The sequence below is a fragment of the Ictalurus punctatus genome, chromosome 3 (genome assembly GCF_001660625.3).
Source record: "Ictalurus punctatus breed USDA103 chromosome 3, Coco_2.0, whole genome shotgun sequence".
Taxonomy (NCBI): Eukaryota; Metazoa; Chordata; class Actinopteri; order Siluriformes; family Ictaluridae; genus Ictalurus; species Ictalurus punctatus.
The window spans coordinates 29890609-29915613 of NC_030418.2; the positions used below are offsets into that span (position 1 = coordinate 29890609).

Below are 25005 nucleotides of genomic sequence, written 5' to 3' on the forward strand. Positions count from 1 at the left end.
TTGTTCCCAATGACCAATCACTGATCGCCACTATTCCCAAAGACCGATCACTGGTCACCATTGTCTCCCAACGATCAAACGTTGCATGTTTGCATGAATGAATATGCAAATTTGTCTATGACATCATCTTGTGACTTCTAGCAGCTTTGTGAGCCTGGATAGTATACCCATGGATAGTTTATAGGCTTTTCTGACTTATGTTATCATCTTGTATCGTTAATGTGAGTTATCATTAAGCTAGGCTGTTTATACTCAGGCTAATCATCTGGTGAATCGGTTGTAACAGCATAGTGCTGTAACAGGTTATCAGGGTGTGTATGGATAATGTTTTAGAGTACTAACTCTTGATGAATGAGTGTCAGAATATGTGCAGCACATCTTCATGCCCATTTCGAATATGTCCACTGCTCAAATCTGTTCCGCTCTGTGTTCTGTGTGAAACAGGACTCTCTCTCTCTCTCTCTCTCTCTCTCTCTCTCTCTCTCTCTCTCTCTCTCTCTCTCTCTCTCTCCATCTCTATATTTGTATCTGTCTCCCTGTGTTTCTCCCTCTACCTCTCTCATGCAGTCTTTTCAGTTTATTTTCCTCTCTGTCTCTTTGCGTTTATCTCTATCTGCCTTTTTGTTTCTGTATCTCTTGCTGTCTCTATATTTGTGTCTGTTTCTTTCTGTCTCTGTCTATTATATTCTTTCTCTTTGACTGTCTTTCTATGTCTGTCTCTCAGGATCACTATTCCTGTTTCTGTCAGTCTTTCAGTATCTCTCTCTGGGATACTGTACCACAATGTGTCTTTCTGTTTGTTTCTCTCTCTCACTCGCTGTCTCTCTCAGTCTGCCTTTCTCTCTGTGTCTCTCTATAACTCTGTCATTACCTGTCTTGCTCTCGCCCTCTCTCTCTTTCTCTCTCTCGCTCTCTCTCTCTCTCCATGTGATTAGATTTACACTGGGAAGATTAAGCTCGTATTAACTCTCTCTCCGACATGCTCCACTGCTTTGATCCCACTGGCAGATCCTGAAAGCCAGGAGGATTTGAATCCGTTGGAGAGGCCCTTTCTGCCTGCTTAGTTCCTGATAAGACTACAAAGAGGCCTGAATCAGATTTGAACTTTTAATTGGTAACATAATACACAAACAAATCTGGGTGGATATATGGTAAGTGTAGCAGATATTCATAAATGAACGTGAATTTCTTTATGCATGAAAGTGAATGGGATCCAAATGGTAGACAGAGTCACTGACTATCGTGAATAATATGTGATCGCATGTAAAAATAAATAAGTACATAAATAAAAAACCACATGTAAAAAATGAACGTGAAAATAAAAGAATTGAATCAATGTGGCACAGTGGAGCAGTGGATAGTGTTGGCACCTTACAGCTCCTTGGTTTGATCCTGAGCTCGGGCTACTCTGTGTGTGGAGGTTTGCATGTTCTCCCTGTATCTGTGTGGGTTTCCTCTATGTTCTCTGGTTTCTTACCATCTCCCAAAAACATACAGCTAGGTGAATTGGTTACAGTAAATTGCCCAGATTGTGAATGGAGGTATCCGTTGTGTCCTGCCCATCCAGGGTGTATTCCCACCTCGCAACCAGTGTTCCTGAGATCCCAGTGCTCTGGATCCACCAGGATAAAGAGGCTACTGAAGATGAAAAATAAAAACACACATAAAGAATGATTTCATTATTCCAACTAAGTCTCACAGACCAAATATTTGTATGCAACTTCTCTGCACCACCTTCTATACATTGAATATCCACGTTCTGGCACGAGTGAACATTGCATAGCAACGTGTCAAACCTACACTCTGTTCTGTATGTCACGTTCTACACCAATACTAACCTCTACTACTACACCATTGGCAGTGGTGGCTCATTGGTTAAGGCTCTGGGTTACTGACCAGAAGGTCGGGGATTCAGGCCCTAGCACTGCCAAGCTGCCACTTTTGGGCCCTTGAGCAAGGCCCTTAAACATATCTGCTCCAGCGGTGTTTTATCTTGTGTGACCCTGCACTCTGACCTATATATGTGACAAATAATGTCTTCTTCTTCTTTTACACTATTTGAATATAATCGATGTATAATAAATAATTTTACCAGGGTCATGACACTTATCAGAAAATCCCAGTATTCTACAGTCTAAAGAATTTACAGCTTAAACACTATCCGCATTTTGAAAATACCTTTCCGTACCACCTTACCAAACGAATTGCCTGATTGTGTTTGCAGAGAAGAAGAGACGTTTCATGAGCTTGGTAAGTCTAATCATATGTTATGGAAAGAGCAAACATGTATTTATAAAAGAAGCAGAATTATTTGTTATATCAAATAACGTAGCGGTAGAGGTTAGCTTGGTTAAAATATGTTGGTGCAGGACGTAGCATATAGCGCATTCGAGTGAAGGTTTAATATGTCGATATTCAACGTACACTGATAACCACTACGTAACGGGAACACCCCACAAGATCTGCTGTTTTGGAGATGCTCCGACCCAGTCGTCTAGCCATCACAGTTTGGCTCTTGTGAAAGTCACTCAGATCTTTACACTTGCCCATTTTTCCTGCTTCAAACACGTCAACCTCGAGAACTGACTGTTCACTTACTGCCTAATAAATATATCCCACTCCTTAACAGGTACCATTGTAATGAGATAATCAATGTCATTCACTTCACCTGTCAGTGGTTTTAATGTTATGGCTGATTGGTGTATAGCCATATAACCGTATACAAGGTGCCTCAGATAAGCTGCATGTGAATGTTTTCTCTCTGAGATCAGGTTGGATTTTTCACGTGTGTGGTCCTCAAATTTGTTGCTCCCAGGGACTCCTTTCACAATAAAATAAATTCAGCACATTTACAGTATTTCATCATCCATCCATCCATCTTCTATACCGCTTAATCCTTTTCATGCTCACGGGGAACCTGGAGCCTATCCCAGGAGGCATCGGGCACGAGGCGGGGTACACCCTGGACAGGGTACCAGTCCATCGCAGGGCACAATCACATACACACTCACACACCCATTCATACACTACGGACACTTTGGACATGCCAATCAGCCTACCATGCATGTCTTTGAACTGGGGGAGGAAACCGGAGTACCCGGAGGAAACCCCCGCAGCACGGGGAGAACATGCAGACTCCATACACACAGGGCCGGTATTTCATCAATATAATCCAACTATTCAAATATTAGCCACAATTAAATGTGTACAATATATTTTGGGTATGTATTAGAGTGCTTTTTTTTTTTAATTCATGACCGTTCCACCTCCATGATTATTATTCTTTTATTCTTAACATATTATTTATAGGCGAGTTATAAAGGTTTGGATTAAACCCATCAATTCAAGCACCCAGTCAAATACACTAATGAAGAAAAAGAAGAAGAAGATGACAAATAACTCAATAATTATAATAGCTTTCATAATGGTGGGTTGTGATTTCCACCTCTGTAACAAAATGAGAAAATCGTTCACCCTTTGGTTATGCTTCACGCACCCCTGGTGGTCACCGGATCCCATTTTGTGAACCAGTGTTGTAAGGCACTAATTTCAATTTATTATTATGGTCAGAGAATCTTTAACAATTTCCCTCAGGAACACACTGTGTATGCTTGCATTTTTTTTTTTTTTTTTGTGTAGCCCCATTTAAGTGGCATGTAATATGGAAACACACTGTGCTGAAGAATAATGCCTTTATTTAAACCAAAAACGTAATAAAGAGTAAAGCACCAGGAGACATTATGTATCTCGGTGATGGTTCAGTGCAGTCTCATTGTGTTCTGGCATCGATTCAGTTTCACTGTTGCGCTCCAGTACTCCGAGTCTCAGGCCGTACAGAATGTGCTTACGTTTCTTGGCTCAAAATATTTGTGCGTGGCAGGATTTGTACATTTTAATGAGGTGTTTGGGTTATCAAGGCTCAAGGAACCTTTTTAATCCCATAATGAAGCCGTTATTCTCTGCACTGCGTACCTAAAGTTCTTGCTCTTGCACCAAATGAAATGTGAGAGACCGCATGTATTTGTGTGTGTGTGTGTGTGTATGTGTGTTTATGCATTTTATGCATTGTATATGTGCATGTCTTTCACGGCATGGCTCCCATGTAATGTTTTCAGCTTGTCTTCCCCATCCCCGTCTTCTTTTTTTTTTTTTTGGCCGTTTGTTTTGCAGCTCTCTACGCCTTAACCAACAGGGCATTCGGGATAAGATGCCAGGTCAAAGGTTAGCATCATATGTTCCCATTTGCAGACATTTCTGCTAGTGTTTTTTGTGAGGAACCCGTCCTCTGGACCCTCACTTCCTGTTTATTTATAGCTCTCACTCTTGCTCAGTGCACATGCTGATTTCCTGTGAACATTTTCCACCTGCTGCTTCATCCTCTGTTTGCACTGCTGTGCTTGAAGAGCGGGATTCTGTCCAAAACAACACTGTCTATTCTTTATCTTTGTTATGATTCTTCTCCTGCAAGCGGATGGAAATCAGAAGGTCGTTTAGATAATGAATTCATAACACACACATAAGCATTGAACGACATAAAGAATAACACATGAGTCAATGAATATCTTGAACAAGTTACTTGATTGTACTTTTAGAGCTGGCATATATTCGTTACAGTGCATCGTAGCAATGTTATAAATAGAGTAGATGTCATGAATGTGGCTAAAGTGTGGAGAAAAAAACAAGCGTGATATAAGTATCAGAAACAAGCTTTATGTATGTGACATATAGTATGTAATGATTATAAATGCTTTGCTTTTCCAGTCTTAATCAGTTCTTATGAGTGTGTTACGAAGTCCCTACTTTACCCCAGTGATACATCTCATCATCTTCGGGAATCTGACACATCCTATTCATTTATTATAATGCCTTTTTCTACAGTATAAATATTTGATTCGCTGCTTATGAATCTGTTATGAAGTGCTTAGGCTGTCTCATAGTAATACATTTCCATTCAGTTTAAAAAAAAACAACAAAAAAAACATTTTACGTCATCTTTAGTATACCCAGGTAAGCTGCTTAGAATTTTTTTTGAGCACAGCTTAAAACGTTATTTAATAATTATGAAGCACTTTAATCTTATACAACATACAACTTTATACATCCTCTGAACCCTGTAAGCTGTAAATTTTTTCTCTTTGTACTATCTCTCTCTCTCTCTCTCTCTCTCTCTCTCTCTCTCTCTCTCTATATATATATATATATATATATATATATATATATATATATATATATATATATGCAGATGGAGAGAGAGAGAGTGAGTGAGAAATAGTACATATTTTTTGATTACTATGAAAGCAGTTTCCAATTAAACTGTTATTACTATTTGCTTGCTATTTGAATAGATTTAAAGGCTATCCTGTAAAAAAAAGAGAAAAGAATAAATACCAAGACTTGCTTCAAGCAGCGCAAACAAAGTAATAGTCTAATATTTTAGCTTCATTCTATTAATGCCACATGACCATGACCACAGGAATGCGAATGTAGAGTAGAACTGTGCATCTACTACTTATTAAATTTACACCACAGAGTTGAAATTCCTTCTCACGGAGCTGCTGAGTGTTGTTAAATGTTTGTTTTCTTTATGTGTGTGCTATGTTTACCAATAATAACCTGGAGCTAACGTTTTAGTCATATTCATACGTCTTGATTTATGCTACTGTCATATTTCAAAGTTTCTCAGGAGAGTGTTCAGGGTACGTGGCAGTCTGAGGCGGTGGTTAAATGACTGACCTAGTGATTTAAGGCTTGCGATCAAATCTCAGGACTTAGTAGTGTGACCTTCTGAACAAGGCTCTTGATCATTGTGTGTGCTTTGACTGTGTACGTGTGGGAGAATTCTGCCCCCAAAAATATCAGGTTTTTTCCATTATCAGGTAGTTTACAAGGTGAAATATTTTTTGCTTGCAAGTATTCTGTTACAGTGACATCCGATTGGTCATAGTTGTCACATTGTAAATTGTGATAACACTCTGCTCGCATCATGAAATCATGGGGCGGCTGTGGCTCAGGTGGGAGAATGGGTTGTCCACTAATCGTAGAGTTCTTTGGTTCGATTCTCGGCATACTGAAGTGTCCTTGGGCAAGACACCGAACCCCAAGTTGCTCCCGATGGCAAGTTAGCACCTTGCATGCAGCTCTGCTACCACCAGTGTGTGAGTGTGTGTGTGTGAGTGGGTGAATGAGACACAGTGTAAAGCGCTTTGGATAAACGCGCTATATAAGTGCAGACCATTTGTCATCATAAGACTGACGTAATGATATCATAAAAGTGCTATTGTTGTGAATTGACAGTTTGAGTCTAATGATCTAACTGCACTGTCATGTTTTGCTTAGTGAGGTTTATTACACACTTTACGATACGTTATGACATGCTTATTACAACTGTCATAATGCATAATGAAATGTTACCTGATTTGACCTTATAAGAAACGTGACATTTGCTCATAAAAGGTTCTGGATTTCATCATGAAATTTCTAAGTCGATAGCAGCATCATAAAGGGCTTGTTATGACCTTTGTAATAGCAGGTATGCTGACCAGGGACCCACTAGTAATTTTAGTATGAGATATGAGAAATAAATAAAGCTCAACAGACTGTTTTAAAAACGACAGGAATAGAGTTCACTCCAGAATTATTGGCACCCTTTAAGAGAATTATTAAGCTTGTATAAAGTGTACAGTACACACGATTGAATTGTCCACAGAAAACACTCCACTCTCCCTTAACAAAAACTTTAATTTATTTTTATATATTTCGAAATATGTAGAATTTGCTATCAAAATGATTCTCACAGCTAATGGACGTTTAAAATAATGCAACAAATCATCATATTTGGGGGGGAAAAAAAGAAAACATTTTAACGCAGTTGAGTTTCCAGAAACGTCTGTGTGCGCTTTCAGTAAATATATTTGGTGAAACTTTTATACACATATAAAAACTGCTTTATTATACATCGCCATGAGGAAAATCAAAGTTGTTTTAACATAAGAGAGACAGATGGCTATTAAACCGCACATCAGGTCAAAATATGAAGAAAGTGCACTTTAAAAAAATATATATAAAAAATCAGAAAACACAATCAGAGCCATAATAAAGGAAATTTGAAAAATAAAAGTCTTTAAGAGTTTAAAGTTTGAAGGGAATTGGACACATGATCTTATCATTTCATCACATTAATCTTATGGTGTGCTAGTCATTTTAGTAATAGTCTTTTTCAGAATGCGTTGCACTATTTAAGGAAGGTAGCTGCGGGAAAAAAATATTTAAATGACAGTATCTACCTTTCCAGTGTGATTACGTTAAAAACATTACTCGTTGTACAGGATGCGCTATTCTTCTTCTTACTCATTTAATATGAAGGGTGCCATTAATTCTGGATTGTACTGTAATAAATGAGGTTGAGGTAAAGACACATTGAAGACCCATTGTTGCCTATTTAAGCATTTAGGAAACATGCTTTGTAGTTATTTTACTTCTCCATTACTGAAATGGAAAGTCATTGCTATTACTTCTAGCGAACCTGCTCACATATCAATAGACTACTCTAATGCAATTGTTGCTATGGTTACATCTCGAAGGGCATTCTGACTCTGTTCTTGACCCTTTCATTAAAAAATTTGCACAGAATGTACCTTATAAATAATTATGTTCAACAAAAATCAGTCATTAATGCTTCTTATTTGTGTCCAGCAGTTTATCTAGTGCGTATACACACATTACATGGAGCATAAACTGCCATAGCAAGTCAGTATATGATCTCTGTCATGACAAGGTTGAGTCAGTCTTGTGATCCATGCTTAAAGTAAACTGTTACCCCAGTTACTTGGGTAATGAAGCTCCAGAAAGTATGTACGACACTGTTGGCAGGTTTTGATGTGGTTAGTCAATACAGGGTATTTTCCTTGGCACAGTTTGCCTAAGGCATGTGCATGCCAAGAGCTGGCTTTTTTCTGAGCCAGGCATAGAGTTTAGGTTTCCCCTTACTCATGGCTCATTCCATAAGCTCTTTTTGCTGCTCTGGTGCTTACAAATATAACCTCATCTCATGATCAGGCGGCACGTCCTCCAGACTAATCCACGATTTCATCGGATTTGATAGCTGCCTGTCGGACCAGATAAATCAGTGACCTGGATAACGTCTTAAAGTCAAAGCTCAACTACTGGCTGTGTTTGGTTCTACTACCAAACTACTCCATGTGGTGTAACTCAAGAAAGGTTGGATCAGGTGACTTTCACAGTGCAGCTTAAAAGCGAAGTAAAGGTTGTGTTGTGATTGCTAAGGTGAAATGAGACGGGGTCTTAGAGATCAGACAAGTGCTTCTGAACGTGCCGCGGATGTCGTGTTCAGTGTTTTCAATTTCCAAAACGCACTCAGAAAAGCTCAAGGTTTGTCTCTTAAACACTGACCAAATAATTACATAGGAGCAGTCAATCAAGGTGGCAGCGTATCATTGCCGTCTTGTAGCTCCAGGGTCTCTGGTACAATCCTGAGCTCAGGTTACGGTCTGTGTGGTTAGGAGTTTCTGTTCTCCTGTGTCTGCATGGGTTTCCTCTGGGTTTTCTAGTTTCCTCCCACCAGTAAGCAGAATGCAACTCTTAGGGAGCTGTGAATGGTGTACTGCGATGGACTGGCATCCCATCCAGGGTGTGTCCGCTGGGCGATCTGGTAAAATGATAAAATGTTTGATATTGCAGTCAATTCCAGCAACGAAATATCATCCACCAAAGTTTTCCAGACAAAAATGGCACTTTTTCGAGTTAAAATGAAAATATATGACAGAAAACATTACCCTGTTTCATCCAAGGACTTTTCCACTGCAGCTTTGCGTTGCCCCTTTGAAACCAGGACAGACTAATCAATATGCAGACCACATACTGCAAAATATCTTAATAGCTTACGTTATTTGTTACGTTGATTGCCAGTTTGATTTTATGGAGTGTTGTCCTAATTGAAATGATGGACTTCATAATAACGATAGTGTTGTATTATTCCCTTATACTGCGTCAGTGCTTTTAATTGTTGCTTTTCAATTTTCAAAAGTAGAACGAGAAACTAACTTAAAATGAATCATGTATACAGCAGTACAAAAAGCTAATAAATCATATATTTCTGTTAAAACTACTGTAGCATTTGGGTTTGTTCAGTTGGTGTATTAAAAAAAAGTCAGTTTGTTTGTTTTGTTTATCAGCAGTTTTATAAGAATTACTTGATTGGCATTAGGTTATATTTTCATATTTTTCCATCATTTAAAAAAAAAATTTCCCTCCTTTTCCATATGGATTGCATATAAATACAATTGGAACTTTTGTATTTTTTAAATACTATATATATATATATATATATATATATATATATATATATATATATATATATGGTAACAGACTTAACATATATAATACATACTGTGTTTGATCAAAATGTCTTCTAAAAAGCGAGTCAGATCACTTTTGCCATGTTTTTTCCCATCATGCTTGGCAGATAATATTTATTTACAGTGTCATTCGAATCCAGAAACCCTGAATAGCCGGATATTGGCTGTGGTTATTACTGGCTTTGGTGTGATCAGGAGTGTTGTTTGTGTTTGGATCCGGTGCTGAATTCATTGACAGAACGGCACTGTGAGGATCTTCCCTCGTCTGCTTATTCAGACCGCTATCTTTGCTTGCTGTGTATGTGGGATTGTGTGTGTGTGTGTGTGTGTGTATGGGCAGATGGAGGTGTCTGACATCCCTGTCCCTTATTGTCCCCGCTGTCTGTCTCTTCGTCCCCACACTGGGCATAATTAACGCCTTTCAGAGGACAGTATTATGACAGACTTAATGAAGCTTTTAATGGAAATTAGTGTGACTTGGCTGGAAGCTGCCAATGCGAACAGGGCTTTGAAAACGAAACCGCTCGCTGTGGCTCACGGCTCCTTGATTGAAAAGAAAAGTGTATGTTGGCTGGCGACGGAAACACACACACCGCTCCCTCTATATATCTTAATATACTGACTCAGAGGCAGCAGCGCCTGGAATTTGCATTATGCCACTGTTTTCATATTTGAGAAACTGAGGAGCTTTATTTCCCCAGGTACAGGTCTGAGCTAGGCTGTGTCCCAATCCAAATGTTAGATGAAATGAGTCGTGAAGGTGAAGTGCAGAATAGTTTGTACTCCGTATGGCCCAGAGTCTGAAGGAAAACATTACAGGGCAAATGATCTGAATTAGTTTATTTATCAAGGAGTAAAACACTACAGCACGATTTCAAGTAGTTCTTAAATAGTCTATATGCCAAGGGAATCATTTATACTTTTATTCATGTTTTTTTGTTTGTTTTTGAAAAACACATGATAGTAATGGACAGTTCTTCAAAACGACAATTTTGGCAATTTAGAGCTTTGCTTCTTGCTTAATATGGGTATTCATGTGAAAACCCTTATGATAAAACACAGATGTGAGTATGTTTATATTATTGTGCTCATTTATAGCAAGCGTTAGCAGGAAATAACATGTTTTCAGATGTTCCACGACATTAAATCTAACTATATATGGACAATCAAATTCATGAATAAATAATTCATTTTAAAATTGTAATTGTTGGAAAATTGCTGTGGTGTAAGAAGAAGAAAAACTTCAGGATAGTTGTTATAGTTAAAATGGGTGGCTGTTGTTCAGTTTGTAGAGCGGGTTGTCCGCTAATCGAAGGGTTGGCGGTTCGATTCCCAGCCCACATGACTCTACATGCAGAATTGTCCTTGGGCAAGACACTGAACCCCAAGCTGCACAATGGCAAGTTAGCACCTTGAATGGCAGCTCTGCTACCATTGGTGTGAGTGTGTGTGTGAATGGGTGAATGAGAACCAGTGTAAAACGCTTTGGATAAAAGTAACTCTGCATCACATCTGGCAGCATTGCACCACCCTGATAATGACTATTCTCCTATAAAAGCACACCTCCAAGTGTTTTAACCCAAGTCCAGGCTTATTATTCAGTCATTCATCGTAAAGTATATTAATTAAGAATGCACTGCATTGGATGCAGAAGCATTTCCTGTTTGTTTGACCCTGAAATGGTTCTATCTTGTTTCCTCGCTTAAATTTCCACTAAAGCTTCTTTTCCTAAATCAGTTTGGTTGTTCGAATGGTATTAATCTTTAACCCATAAAGCTGTTAAAAGCCGTTCTGATTTGATGACTTGGAATCTTACAGTATGTGTGAAATTTTGCATCTGCTGTTGTATATGACTGACGGTTGTCTCGCCTGTATGGGAATCTCTACAGCTCTGTGTCAGCACGGATGCAAGCACGGAGACTGTATCGGACCCAACAAGTGCAAGTGTCACCCTGGTTTTACGGGAAAGACCTGCAACCAAGGTAAGTGCTTTCAGCTTTACCACTAAGAAAACACACTATATTATGTTCATTTACACACACACACACACACACACATGCACACACACACACACACACACACACACACAGAGAGAGAGAGAGAGTACATCACAGATGGCAAGAGGAAAACATGTCACTCATTAATTTGCACAGATGTAGTGCATTATTTATTCTGATAATAATAATTCCCAATATGACATTGTGTATCCTTTCCTGTTCCAGTTTTTTATTTTTATTTTTTATTTCGCTTCAGACCGTCATGTCTCAGTGGGCCAATAAGTCTCAGTTTGCACACTACTGTCACTCACTGCGTGGTTTTTTTGTGCTATGTACAATATAAAAGGCCTTATTCAGCAGAATGGAGAAGCAATAATATCTGAACTTCTTCTCAACCTTTAAGCGATGCAATCTCAACCACTGGCCTCAGATAACTCAGCACTGAATAAAGATAGCACTTCAAAGTAATTGCACGGTAAGTGCTCTTAACATCAGGAGGCAGCATTGCAGATAACCTTTGGTTTAAATCAGTACGTAACAGGAGACAGCTTTTGAGATTTGAGGAGTGAAACTACTGCCCTAAGAGAGCAATGGGAGAAGGTGTAATTAAAAGGGAGGGAAGAAGGAGGAAAACAAAACCCCTCAGGAATGTGGAACTGAGTGATCTCGCCTTCCAGCCTGACGCAGTTTCGTGTCGGTTCATTGTTAGGGCAGTGGTCATGTCAAAAACACCGAGCAGAGGAGACGGAAATGATCGCTTCACATGAATAGACAAGATAGTCATGTTACAGTACATATTACTGTGGAACTAATCCAAGTGTATAGAATAGCCTTGTCAATGAATTAAGCATGAGCCGGGTGTGTATTACGAAGTCTCCATTTATAGAGCGAATTTAAACGTTTAAACGACAACGTGAAGACATTTCATTTCAAATAACTACACATTTAGAGCCGTATTCAGGGTTGAGTTACATGCACATAGGAAGGAGTTAATACTTTTTCATATTCAGACCTCAGATGTAACTAGGGATTTTAGCACAACACAGACAGTCGTGTAGGCGTTGCCAAAAACGGAGGCATATCTCAGTTATGCACAGTTCTAAACTTGAACTTAAGCCCATTCTTCTTGCGTAATATTTGCTCCAGCGAGGAGCAGTATTAAGTCGGACACTGCTGACTGACAGTTTGATATAACCACAATATGTCTCATTGAAGTGTTATGTTTTGGTCAAAATACATAAAAAAAAAACTATAGAATGCCAATAGAGACCAATATTAAATGCATAAATATCCATCCATCCATTTTTTGTACCGCTTATCCTACACAGGGTTGCAGAGCCTATCCAGGGGACTCAGGGCACATCCTGGATGGAGTGCCAACCTATTGCAGGGCATAATAATCGCACACACACTACGGACAATTTGGAAATTCCAAATCAGTCTATAGTGCATGTCTTTGGACTAGGGGAGGAAACCAGAGTACCCGGAGGAAACCCCCGAAGCATGGGGAGAACATGCAAACTCAGAACGGAGGCGTGATTCAAATCCTCAACCCCAGAGGTGCGAGGCAAACGTGCTAACCACTAAGCAACCACGCCCCCCTAAATGCATAAAAATCACACCATTAATTATGATTTTTTCCCCCCTTGCTTTGCTAAGTATTAACATAACTTTTAAACTTAACTCACCAACACCGAATGCGGCTCTTAGGGAGTTAGATTCTGCATAATCACATATTATAAAATCGGTCAAATAGTTTATGATTACATATTATGATTACATCCGCACATGTTGTGTATTTGGTCCTAGAGAAATGACATTTCGGTCCAATGTATACACGCTACGTGTATAGAGGAATGACAATAAAAAACCACTTGACATCACTTGACTTGATTAATAGAAAAAAAAGAGCAAACAAACAAAGTGATCAGATTGGAAGGTTGAACTTCCTTTTCTGAATAGGAAATAAAGATTCCATCCATCCATCCATCCATCTTCTATACCGCTTTATCCTTTTCAGGGTCACGGGGAACCTGGAGCCTATCCCAGGGAGCATCGGGCACAAGGCGGGGTACACCCTGGACAGTGTCCCAATCCATCGCAGGGCACAATCACATACACACTCACACACCCATTCATACACTACAAACACTTTGGACATGCCAATCAGCCTACCATGCATGTCTTTGAACTGGGGGAGGAAACCGGAGTACCCGGAGGAAACCCCCGCAGCACGGGGAGAACATGCAAAGACCCTAGAGGTGTGAGGCGGAAATAAAGGTTCCCTTTTTTGGAAAATAAATTAGTACATTTTGGATTTTTTTTCATTCAAAAGCCATGGAGAATGCCCTCACCTTTATACTTTAACTGTATGACCAATCCGAGCAAGCTCAGATCATTTTCTAGTCTCTGCTTCCAAAACACATTGAGACAACGAGCACATACTGTGGCGGCATATTTATTTAGATGATTAATTATTACGATAGGTTCCCTGGTGGACTAGTGGCTAGCATGCGGCGCTCTCATCGCCACAGCCCGGTTTGATTCCCAGTCAGGGAACCAACCCCAGCCACTGGAGGGTTGCAAGAGTCAGTGCACTCTCAGTGCTGGTTTCAAGCCTGGAAAATGGGGAGGGATGTGTCAGGAAGGGCATCCGGCATAAAAATTTGTTCCAGAATCAATATGCGGATGGGTGATCCGCTGTGGCGACCACAAACGGGAACAGCCGAAAGAGGAAAACAAATTATTTATACTGTAATTATTAATTATGTTCGCTTATTGTTTTTTTCTCTTTTTTTGGATAGGAATTATATTTGTGCTGGAAATTAAAATAGTGAACTTAATTAATATGACTTTTAAATAGCAGCCTTATTTGAATTCTCAAATGTAAAAGCAAAGCAGCTTAATTTTAAATAATTATGAAATGATTCGCTCTGACTGAGAGACGAAGAGAGACGGAGGTGATTATTTGCTTCAGTTGGTTCAATAATAGTGTGTAATTAACCATGATTTCAATCCAGAGAGAGCTAATCTTACTATTTTAGCCGTTATGGTGCAGCTTTAGTGTTTGATCTGGAGTCTTGCACAGTCCAGACTTACTGATTCAACTGCTTGCTTGGTTTCATAGTGAAATCGAGTGAATTGATTTACAAACAGCTTTGGTGGGAAAATTCCAAATGTGTAACTAAAGCCAGTGTGTTGAGCGCCCTTTCCTCATCTGTCCCTGTAATGTGTTGATTGCTAGATAGCCCTAGTGCAAGATAGCCTTTAATGAGCGGCTGTTAAAAAGAAAAGTGTCTACATACTGTATGTACACAGACAATATTACGAATTTGTTGTCTTTACGTCTTTAAATCGAGACATATGTTTAAGATTGAACTTAAAGTTCCCTGTAGCGTATAGTGCCGTGCATTTGTACTATTGTGACAAGGTCAGTGTCCGAGCAGGAGACGGAGTAACTCGTACGGTGTTGTTAGTCCAGTTAATCCACCACCATGTATGTAACCTGTTCTGTGAGATCTTAAATAAAACTGTCAGGTCCTGCAGTTAAAGCCGAGTCTGTCAGATAAACCCGATACAGTCGCCCGGTCACGTGAAGATATATCATCACGTCATTTTAAACTATTAAAAAGACTCTATGTAGAATAAATAAAGTCAAATGCCTCAGAAAATACTGAAATGTCATAGAGATTTGTTTATCCTCATAAAAAAACAATATCTATGAAACTCCTGCCATCCCAAATAGCTAGCCGGTTCGTTAACTGCTAGCAAAACTAGCTCACAGGTCAACATGAGTGAGATTTCAGTATCTGAGTCTTGATTTACATTGTCAAAATTCTTAGCTAATTATTTTACAGTAAGCAACCCTGTACAAAGATGCTGTATAAATACAATGAAAATTGTTTCATACAAAGTTGAGACGTTAGTTATTTTCGACTAAATAAAACGAGCAACAAAGTCTATAATCTCTTAAAGAATTTGCTCAACATGACATATGCTAATGATCTATCCATGCCTCAATGCCAGTGTCTCGAGTAAATCTTAGGGTTAGGGTTAGGCGACACTCCAAATTGAAGTGTAATATTATCTCCCTGCTTAGGTTCCTATGGCCACAGTCTAATTCAATTGATTTCTCTGTCTCATTCATTATTATCATAAAATACTATAGTGGTCACGAGCTTTGTCACAACATAGATCTTGAGAGATTAATTTCCTCAATATATTCGTTTATGGCCATGCTTTATTAAAAAAAAAAAAAAAAAAAAACACCACCATGTCACCTTATCAGCTCCGTACTTTTGTTCACTGCTAATAACAGGTAAGTTAGCTCGCTAACTAGTAAACTACACAGGCTTAAATGATGGGTTGAAGCCATTGAGCCTATTTTGTGATGCTTTCCACTATTAAAGTATCTAAAATCGTAGCTTTAAATTGAAAATGTGACTTTTTTAGTATGTTAAACATTCTAAAAGACCTAAACACTCACATATTATGGCTCAATCAGCTCCATAGGTTGTGAGTCAGTATATTGTGTACATGAATTCCAGCTCACTACACATTGGGACACTGACAACTCCAGTTTCGATATGACTACGTGCTCGCTTTGTAAAACGTCACCAAAAATTTAAAAAACTTAAAAATATTTACGTTTTATACGTCATGTATATTTGTTAGCTTAATCAGACACGTTTCTGTCATGGTACATGGAGCAGGATTGTAGACATGCTAGTGGACTTAAAAAAAAAAAATCATTAAACACTTAAACGGTATACAGAACGTCAAATAAAGTAAAAAATTGTTAACGTAAGTAATCATTTGAGAGATATAACAACAATAACTAAAAAGCTACTTACATTTGTAGATGAAGTTTGGCTGAGAGTTCGTCCCCTGTTTGAAGCTGAGAGGCTTCAGAAAACATGACGTCATCTCCAGTAAGGGAACATAGCGAGCATCGATGCTCCCTGGTTTTTACGGTGCATTGTGGGACTTTTTTAGGGAGCGACCATTCCAGTGCACTGGAAGGATTTTGCGATTGAAAATGGCCGACTCCTTGATCGGTGCCCTGACTACTGAACTACTGAGCTGATTGAGACACACCTCGTATAATCAGAATTAGCCATCCAAATGAAACAATGTTATTAGATAATGACACATTAGAAATACGTATCAACCTGCTAAATGGATAACTGCGCTGTTAGCGAAGTCTGTCAGAATGAACGAATCGATGCTAATTGAGCAATACTAAACACTGCAGCCCAATCAGTAATGCGAATCTGCCTTTTAGACTAAATTCCAATTAAAGCCTCATTAGCGTTAACCTCTCTTGATCTCCATTTTGTGTAAAGAGCCGCAGTCGCTCATCATAACTTCGGAACATGTCATACTGCTGATGTGAAGCAGATGCGTGAGGAAATGCAAATAAACCGATTAAATCGCTAATCCATTTAGACGCACTGGCACCTGGCCGCGCTTCACTCGGAGCGGATCAGATCATTTTAATAAGATGATTATTTGCTGTAGGCGACTTTGTAAATGAGAATCAGCTCACCTGCTGCGAGCATTCTCTGTAAGCAATGTATTACGAGCCCCATCTAAGGGCAAGTGTGCTTACATTTCCCTCTTTGTATATTATCTTGTTAACAGATGGTGGCGAGCGCACCATTCACATCTCCGTGAATGCTTCTATTATGAGAACGATAGCTCATATATGCAATCAGTCCTCTGGCTCCGGCTATAGCTGATAAGCGTGTGTACAGTTTAAAGTTAACAAAGTCTCCAGTCCAACTGTTTAATGTGGGATAAGAGCTCGTGTTTTGCACAAACCATACACGGCAGACTGGCTGTTTTCCTGCGATATTTATAACTTGAAAGCGAAATGTAGCTGAGCGGATTACGGGACAGGCTTTACATGTCATCATATAATTAGCCATAACGTAGCTGCATTGTTCAATTACACCACAACATGCTTTCCTTTGTTCTCCGGCTTTAGCATTTAGGAATGCTGACCAGGATAAAAACAGCGCAGCTGAGTCTGTTGCACTGCAAAGGTGGGGCAAACATGCAAACCTCTCAAAGCCTTCAAACCCTTCCAAGCATTTTCACGTCCGTCTCCTATCCCAACTCCCCCCACCCCCCACCCCATCCCTCCACACACACATACATTTGCCTGCTAACAATAAATAGTGCTAACTGATGCCAAGGAGGACGGATCTGGACGTGACTGTTGACATGTTTTGACAATGAAACCACACTCACTTTTGTTCAGAGGAAGCAGATGGAGGCCGAGAGACGTGCCTCACTTGCTCACTCACTCACTCACTCACTCACTCAGTCACTCAGGCTCTATTCAATCTCCATAGCACAGGAATTTGGCGTTTTTTTTTTTAAAGCCAACTCACACATGGATAATCCTCTTTAGTGCATAATGTCATTCTTGTCCTCTGCAGGAATGTGGACTGGTTAAAGGTGTGGGATCTGCTGGAGATTTGCACTGACGTGATCCGGTGTGCTGTGTTGTCTGTGTTTCCTTTTCTCTCTTTAACCTGTTAGCTGAACAGCAGGACTATGTAAACCCCCCAATCTGGGACAGTCTCCCTCCTCTATTTGTTCCCATGGACCATCCGGCAGTGGGGGTGCCTTCGGAGGGTGAGCTAATCCGACGGTCACTGGGCGATTCCTCTTTTCACCCTTCTGCCCCCCACAGCACCTGCATGGCACAGTCCGTTCAGCCCAAGCATAGTGAATACCCCCCTTTTCCCTCCCCTTTCTTCCCGTAGTAGATCCCAGAGCCTGGATGGGCATGGCCGGAATGACATGCTGAAAGCCGAGCATGCCATCTCTCTCTCTCTCTCTCTCTCTCTCTCTCTCTGTCTCAGTCTCTGTATGTCTCCCCCTCTCTCTGAGTCTCTCCCTCTCTCTCTCTTTCACCCTCTCTCTCTCTGTCTCAGTCTCTGTATGTCTCCCCCTCTCTCTGAGTCTCTCCCTCTCTCTCTCTTTCACCCTCTCTCTCTCTGTCTCAGTCTCTGTATGTCTCCCCCTCTCTCTGAGTCTCTCCCTCTCTCTCTCTTTCACTCTCTCTCTCTTTGTCTCTGTCTCCCCTGCTCTCTGAGTCTTTGTCTGTCTGTCTTTCTATCTCTGTCTCTGTCTCTGTTTCTTTCTCTCTGCTTCTCTCTCTGTCTCGCTCTGTCTCTCTGGCACTCTCTTTTTCTATCTCTCAGTATGGTTCTCTCTCCTTCTGTCTCCCTGTCTGTCTTTCTCTATCTGTCTGTCTCTCCCTCTCTTTCTCTCTCCCTCACTCTATCTCTGTCTCCCTCTCTCTCTTTGTCTCTTTCTCTCTGTCTCTCCCTCTCTCTGAGTCTCTGTCTGTCTGCCTATCTGTCTCTCTCTTTCAGTCTCTCAGTCTGTTTCTCTCTCCCTCTGTCTCCTTCTGTCTCTCTCTCTCTGTCGTTCTATCTGTCTGTCTCTCTCTCCCTCTTCCTATCTCTGTCTGTCTTTCTATATCTCTCCTTACCTCTTTTTCTGTCTCCTTAACTCTCCCTCTCTCACTGTCTCACACTGTCTCTTTTTCTGTCTCCCTCACCCTTTCTGTATCTCTCTGTCCCCCATTTTCTCTCTTTCTTTCTCTCTCTATCTTTTGAGAAGCTGTGCTATGGCACCACGTGCAGTCTCTCTCTCTCTCTCTCTCTCTCTCTCTCTCTCTCTCTCTCACACACACACACACACACACACACACACACACACACACACACACACACACACACACACACACAGACTGCAAGTCTTACTCGATTCCCAGGACCATGAACTTGTGAACCAGACCATCTTTCATCTCAGAGCACCCAAAAGCTTGACCTACTGCTCTCTCTCACACCCACTCTTTCATCTCCCCTCTCTCCGTCTCACTGCGTTTCTTCTCCCAGTCTTTCTCAAACTCCTCTGTGAGCACGAGTGCTACTGCTGAACTCTTCAAATCTGAACTCTTCAAATGTGATACTGTGCCTTTGTGTTGTGAGAAACTGACCCAGAATCTGACACAGTCAGACAAAACATGGAGGTGTTTATGTTGTATTATAGCTTGAATAGCCATAACAAAAAAGGGAGAAAAAAAGGCAATTAAGGTAGAGGTCTGTAGAAGGTCGCAGGCTGAGTTTCCCAAAAGCACCACAGTACAAATATCACCTCTAAATACTGGAACAAGCATCACATTTAACTCTCTCTCTCTCTCTCTCTCTCTCTCTCTCTCTCTCTCTCTCTCTCTCTCGCTCAGTCATCTGAACTCATCTTAACTTTATAATAAATGGAGCAGAAGTCTCTGAAAATAACCAACAGCTCTTTTATAAAACAAGTATTCCAGTAAAATCATAAATCTTTGTGTTTAAATCTTTGTCTCATTTTCTAATAGGACTCTAATTGATGCTTTATTAAAGGAAGGTACGCTTAGAGGTTTAATTCATTAAAAGACATCAAATGTGGAGAAATATAAGAGTTAGGGAAAACATAGAAGAGATAGATTAAATTGTAGGGAAAATAAATGTGTTGTACTAGAGCCAAATTAGAGTGATCAGTCATCATTTAAAAAAAAAATGCTGTACCTATTCATATCTTTTTTCTTTTGCATTCGTATTTATTCTTATTAATTTCTGCTTTCCTCAATTTAGCGTTGTTAGGATTTCTGAATCTTCAGGTCACGATTCTTAAGAAGGGAGAAAGCGAGCGTACTTAAGAAAGACGGCGCCCTCGCTCTGCTACACACTTCCCGCACCAAGCGCTTAGGAGAGGAACCTATCAAGCGAATTGAAATATTCAAAACTATAGGGAGTTCGATGAGAGCCTACATTATTGGTCACACGATGCTTTTGAATTCGCAATTCGTATTTGTCAGAGGGTGTTGCTTAATTTTTTCTACAACAGCTCTGACCGCAGGTTTATTTCAAGGCGCTTGTTCTAATACGTTATCATTTCTATGGTAACAACTCATTTACACGAACTTGCTTGACAGAAGCTTCACATGATCGGTCTAATAATAAATGGATTTATTTTTTGTATGTTGTTATTTAACAAATTAAAAATCCGTCATCATTCGTGGTGAAGTTTTCTGTGAGGAGATGTTTATTTAACGTTAATGGAAGGAGTCTCCAGTGTCAGCGTGTTGGAAAAAGTTTCCAAGTTCCAACATAATAAGCTGTTTTTTTTTTTGTCTAAAAAGAGAGTCTGGTAACAGAACAACTGATTATTTTTCTATAATGTCAGTGAGAACCACTCCGTCGTTGATGATTTTCCTAAACAGCATGTTTTATTCCTTACTTATTTTTCAAAAATTCAGGCTGTCTTCTTCCCTTCCCCCCTCTCTATCTCTCTATCTCTGTCTTATTGTCTCTAAATCTTTCTATTCATCGTTTAGTGAGCTTAGATTTTTCACACACCATTTGCAGTGAAAGGCTGTGCCTCATAGTGTAATGTTGGTTTAATCTACCCTGCTCTTTCCATCTCCTTCTTGTTCTCCACTATCCCTCTCCCCATCTTTATTTCTTCATCTTCCCCCTCTGTTTTCTTCTTCTCTACAGCAAACCTTTCTGCTTCGTGCTCTTTCTCATTTGTTCCTGCATGGGCTGTAGCTCGCTCCCAGCTCACTGACACTAGATGGCAGTTCCAGTAATCCACATTCGTGACATTTAAATTTTGCTGTTTTCAGGGGTTTTTTTTCCCCCCAGAGGCAAGAAAGAACCAGCTGAGTCTCTGCTAAAAAAAAAGAAAAAAAAAGGAAAACCCTTTTCTTTCCTCCCTTAGCAGTATGTATTTGTAATAGAGATTTGGAGGCTCAGTTTGATAAGAGAAGTTTGCCTGAGAGTTCACCTGAAGGCTGAGTTCCTACTGATGCCGAGATTATTATGGAAATGGAAGAATGAGAAATGGAAAAGAAAAAAAAAAAGCCAAAGGGGAAAAGTGTAAGGTTAAGAGAACATTTTGATACCTGTGCACATGGTTTTTGGTATCGTGCCATATAGAAAATGCTGCATTAGTGAGTTCAGATAGTGTATATGCTCACGTTCCAAATAACAATGATGCATGCGCTTCCTCCATTATTTGCCATGTAAGGAATTAAACACACCAGCGTGTAGTGTTATAGGGAAATAATCACCTATGCAGAAGGTCATTACCACCCCGTAGCTGATTATTTTAGTATTCCACTACCATCCTGAAATGTTTTATTAGTCATAAACCACAGCGATGTATCAACATTTGCACATTTTTATTTAACAGAACAACACATAGGTCTCCTTTCGTGAAAAACTTCATGTAAAAACCATAATGAACTTTCTTTTACTTTCACACTATCTGTTGTTCCCCAGATGAGGACGGGTTCCCTTCTGAGTCCGGTTCCTCTCGAGGTTTATTCCTCATATCTTCTCATAGGGAGTTTTTCCCTCACCACTGACGCCACCGGCTCGCTCGATAGGGATAAATTCACACACTTAAAATCTGTATCCTGTGTTTATATGTTTCTGTAACGCTCCTTTGAGACAATGTCCATTGTTAGAAGCGCTACACAAGTAAAACTGAATTGAATTGAATTGAATTGAACACATCATACATTTTATCCATTTGTAGTTACACTTCATGTTGTGGAACATCCACAAATCAAGAAGTGATAAACAGTCAGTCCCTCACTATCTACCATCTATTTTTTTCTCTCTTAAAGTTAATAAGACTAGATGGCAACTTGGCATGTTACCAACAAAACAAAACGCCTGATGACGTTCCTATAGTAGAAAATTTACTCACTGCTACAAAGTGCTGACACTGGAGACTCCTTCCATAAATCTCCTTACAGAACACTTAATAATTAAGGTTACTATGATTTCTTTGTTAAACAACATATTTTTAATCCATTTATTTATTAGGCTTAGATTGTGTGGACAGACAAGACCCTACGAATTAGACGTTACTATAGAAACGATAACGGATTCGAACGCATGCATTAGCATAAACCGATCACTTGCATTACATCTGGCTGTACTGTCAGAACAGCTGTCATAGAAAATAAACACTTTCTGATCAGTCAGATTCGAGAAATCAACAGTGCTGTGGTATAATTGAAAAATAAATGACTCCCATACTTCCTGAATAGAGTTCTAACATTTAATTAACCTCTAGTCTGATTAATTTGCCAACTGCTCTTCCATGCCACTTCATTACCACATCCTAATAAGTAACGAGCATGTGACGTTGACCGGCCCTGATGATATCCACAAGAACTAACTATCTACTCAGAAGGTTTGGCTTGTTCTGCCTCCTGTAATTTATGCCCTCAATTACATGATAATTGGAGTTTATTTGGAAAAAGCAGGATTGAATTGATTGTGCATGATTCTGTGCAGAGCGAGATGGAGGAGTTCTGCCTGCTGTCCTGATTTTGACTCCTCTGACATTGTGCAAGTTATAAAAGCTTGTCAACTGTCAGGAAGTTTGGCAGAAAGTAAAGTATAGTAAGACCAATAAAACACACACGCACACACCATGGGGGTCAGAAAAACATCTTGTTTTCACCCAACCTCAATATAATTGTTATAAAATGTTTGGCATTTCGAGGGCATTTGCAAGTTGCAGACATTAAAGGCTGCCTAGAATTCATGCCTAGATAACATTTTGACATACTGTGTGTTGTTTCTCACTTTAAATAAATACACTAGAGACTGAATTATTATTATTATTATTATTTTTGTAGATTCAGATTCGATGCTCTAAAAGGTAAAAGGTTGATGTGTAAGGTATAACTGCTAGCTGTTCAGGAAAATGAGTAGATTTTTCCCTTAAAAACCAGTTTTGAAACTTAACCTATGAAAAATGCGATTGATTCAACTGAACATATGTTATGTAACATATAATATTTGCAGATTTTCACTAACTTTTCAACTAATGGATTTCATTGGTAATAATCCCAGTCTTTAAAATAACTTTCACATAACAGTATACAAATAGATTATTATTTGATAAAACCCTATTTACATGGATGCAGGTTTTGCGTAGATTCCTGGGGAAAATGTAATGTTTAGGTTAAGTTCCCTACTGAAGATATTGAGAAAAAACATTTTTAAAGACTTAAGAATGCAACTCAAAATCTATAGTACTTAAGAAATAACAAGACAGACCATGCTGCTATAGATTACCAGGGCTGGATTATTTTTCCAGTAACATCATGGCCTAAAGTGTGCTATTCCGCTTATACAACAGCGATTTTTAATTCATTCATGAACAAAACGTTACCCTTTTATCAGTTTACAGATACATTTAATGTTGTAGAACGTCCACGTGATAAGTTAGTTCCTGATATCACTTACGTTATAGTTTCTATAAACTGTTGTTTTCTCACCAGCCTCTCTTTTTTTTTTCTTGAAGCTCATAAGACAAAAAAAGGGCAGCTTGGCTCACGTGTTGGGACACTTCCTGACCGTTACAAAGCACTGACACTAGAGACTCTAGTTACAGAAATGTCTCCTAAACAGAAAACATCACCATATCAATGAATATATCCATCCATCTTCTATACCGCTTATCCTTTTCAAGGTCACGGGGAACCTGGAGCCTATCCCAGGGAGCATCGGGCACGAGGCGGGGTACACCCTGGACAGGGTGCCAATCCATCGCGGGGCACAATCACATACACACTCACACACCCATTCATACACTACGGACACTTTAGACATGCCAATCAGCCTACCATGCATGTCTTTGGACTGGGGGAGGAAACCGGAGTACCCGGAGGAAACCCCCGCAGCACGGGGAGAACATGCAAACTCCGCACACACAGGGCCACGGTGGGAATCGAACCCCCGACCCTGGAGGTGTGAGGCAAACGTGCTATTAAATATAAAATTAAATGCTTTATTAAATAACACAAAAAAAAATAACGTTTATTATTATGCTTAGATTATGTGGAGCATCTGTCATACAAGCCTCTGTGACTGAATTGTTATTATAGATAACGTATAATAATGTGCACCTTAATAAAAAATAAAAACAACATTTGAATTATTATAGCTGTTATACAAAATGAATCCACACCTACTGATTTGAGAATTCAACAGTGTTGTGGTGTAAATATATAATACCATATATACACGATATGTCCGAAAAATATATGAACACCTGACCATGACCCCATATGTGGTTCTTCCCCAAACTGTTGCTACAAGGTTGAAAGCACACACAACTGTATAAAAAGGTCTGTGTATGCTGTAGCATTACAATTTCCCTTCATAAGAGGCCCAAACCTGTTCCAGCATGACGATGCCCTTGTAATATACAACGTGAGCTCCATGAAGACATGGGTTGTTTAGGTTGTTTTGGAAAGAAATAAATAGTCTACACAGAATCCTGATCTCAACACCTTTGGGATGAAATGGAAGGCCAAGTGTGTGTCCTCGCCTGACATTAGTGCCTGACCTCAATAATGCTGTTGTGGCTGAATGAGCACAAATCCCCACAGCCATGCTCCAAAATCTAGTGGAAAGCCTTCCTAGAAGAGTGGAGCTTATTATAACAGCATCTGGAATGGGATGTTCAAAAAGCACATATGGGTGCAATGGTCCACATACGTTTGGCCATATAGTGTACATTGACATCAATAATTGATT

At 39.6% G+C, this 25005-nt stretch overlaps 1 protein-coding gene across 11 annotated transcripts in view; it reads left to right on the plus strand.

Moving 5' to 3' along the window:
* Positions 1-25005, plus strand: part of npnta (nephronectin a) — a 64831-nt gene that overhangs the window by 16217 nt on the left and 23609 nt on the right. For 2 of the 11 annotated variants that reach the window (XM_017463310.2, XM_017463313.2), the window contains exons 3-5: positions 4171-4221; positions 11264-11356; positions 17921-18016. The exons of 2 other annotated variants lie outside the window; for them this stretch is intronic. In XM_017463310.2, coding sequence (XP_017318799.1) covers positions 4171-4221; positions 11264-11356; positions 17921-18016 — 240 coding nt within the window. Of the gene's footprint in view, positions 1-4170; positions 4222-11263; positions 11357-12699; positions 12932-17920; positions 18017-25005 lie in introns of those variants that run through there. 7 more of the 11 variants (XM_017463312.3, XM_017463315.3, XM_017463314.3 and 4 more) reach the window with 5 other exon arrangements.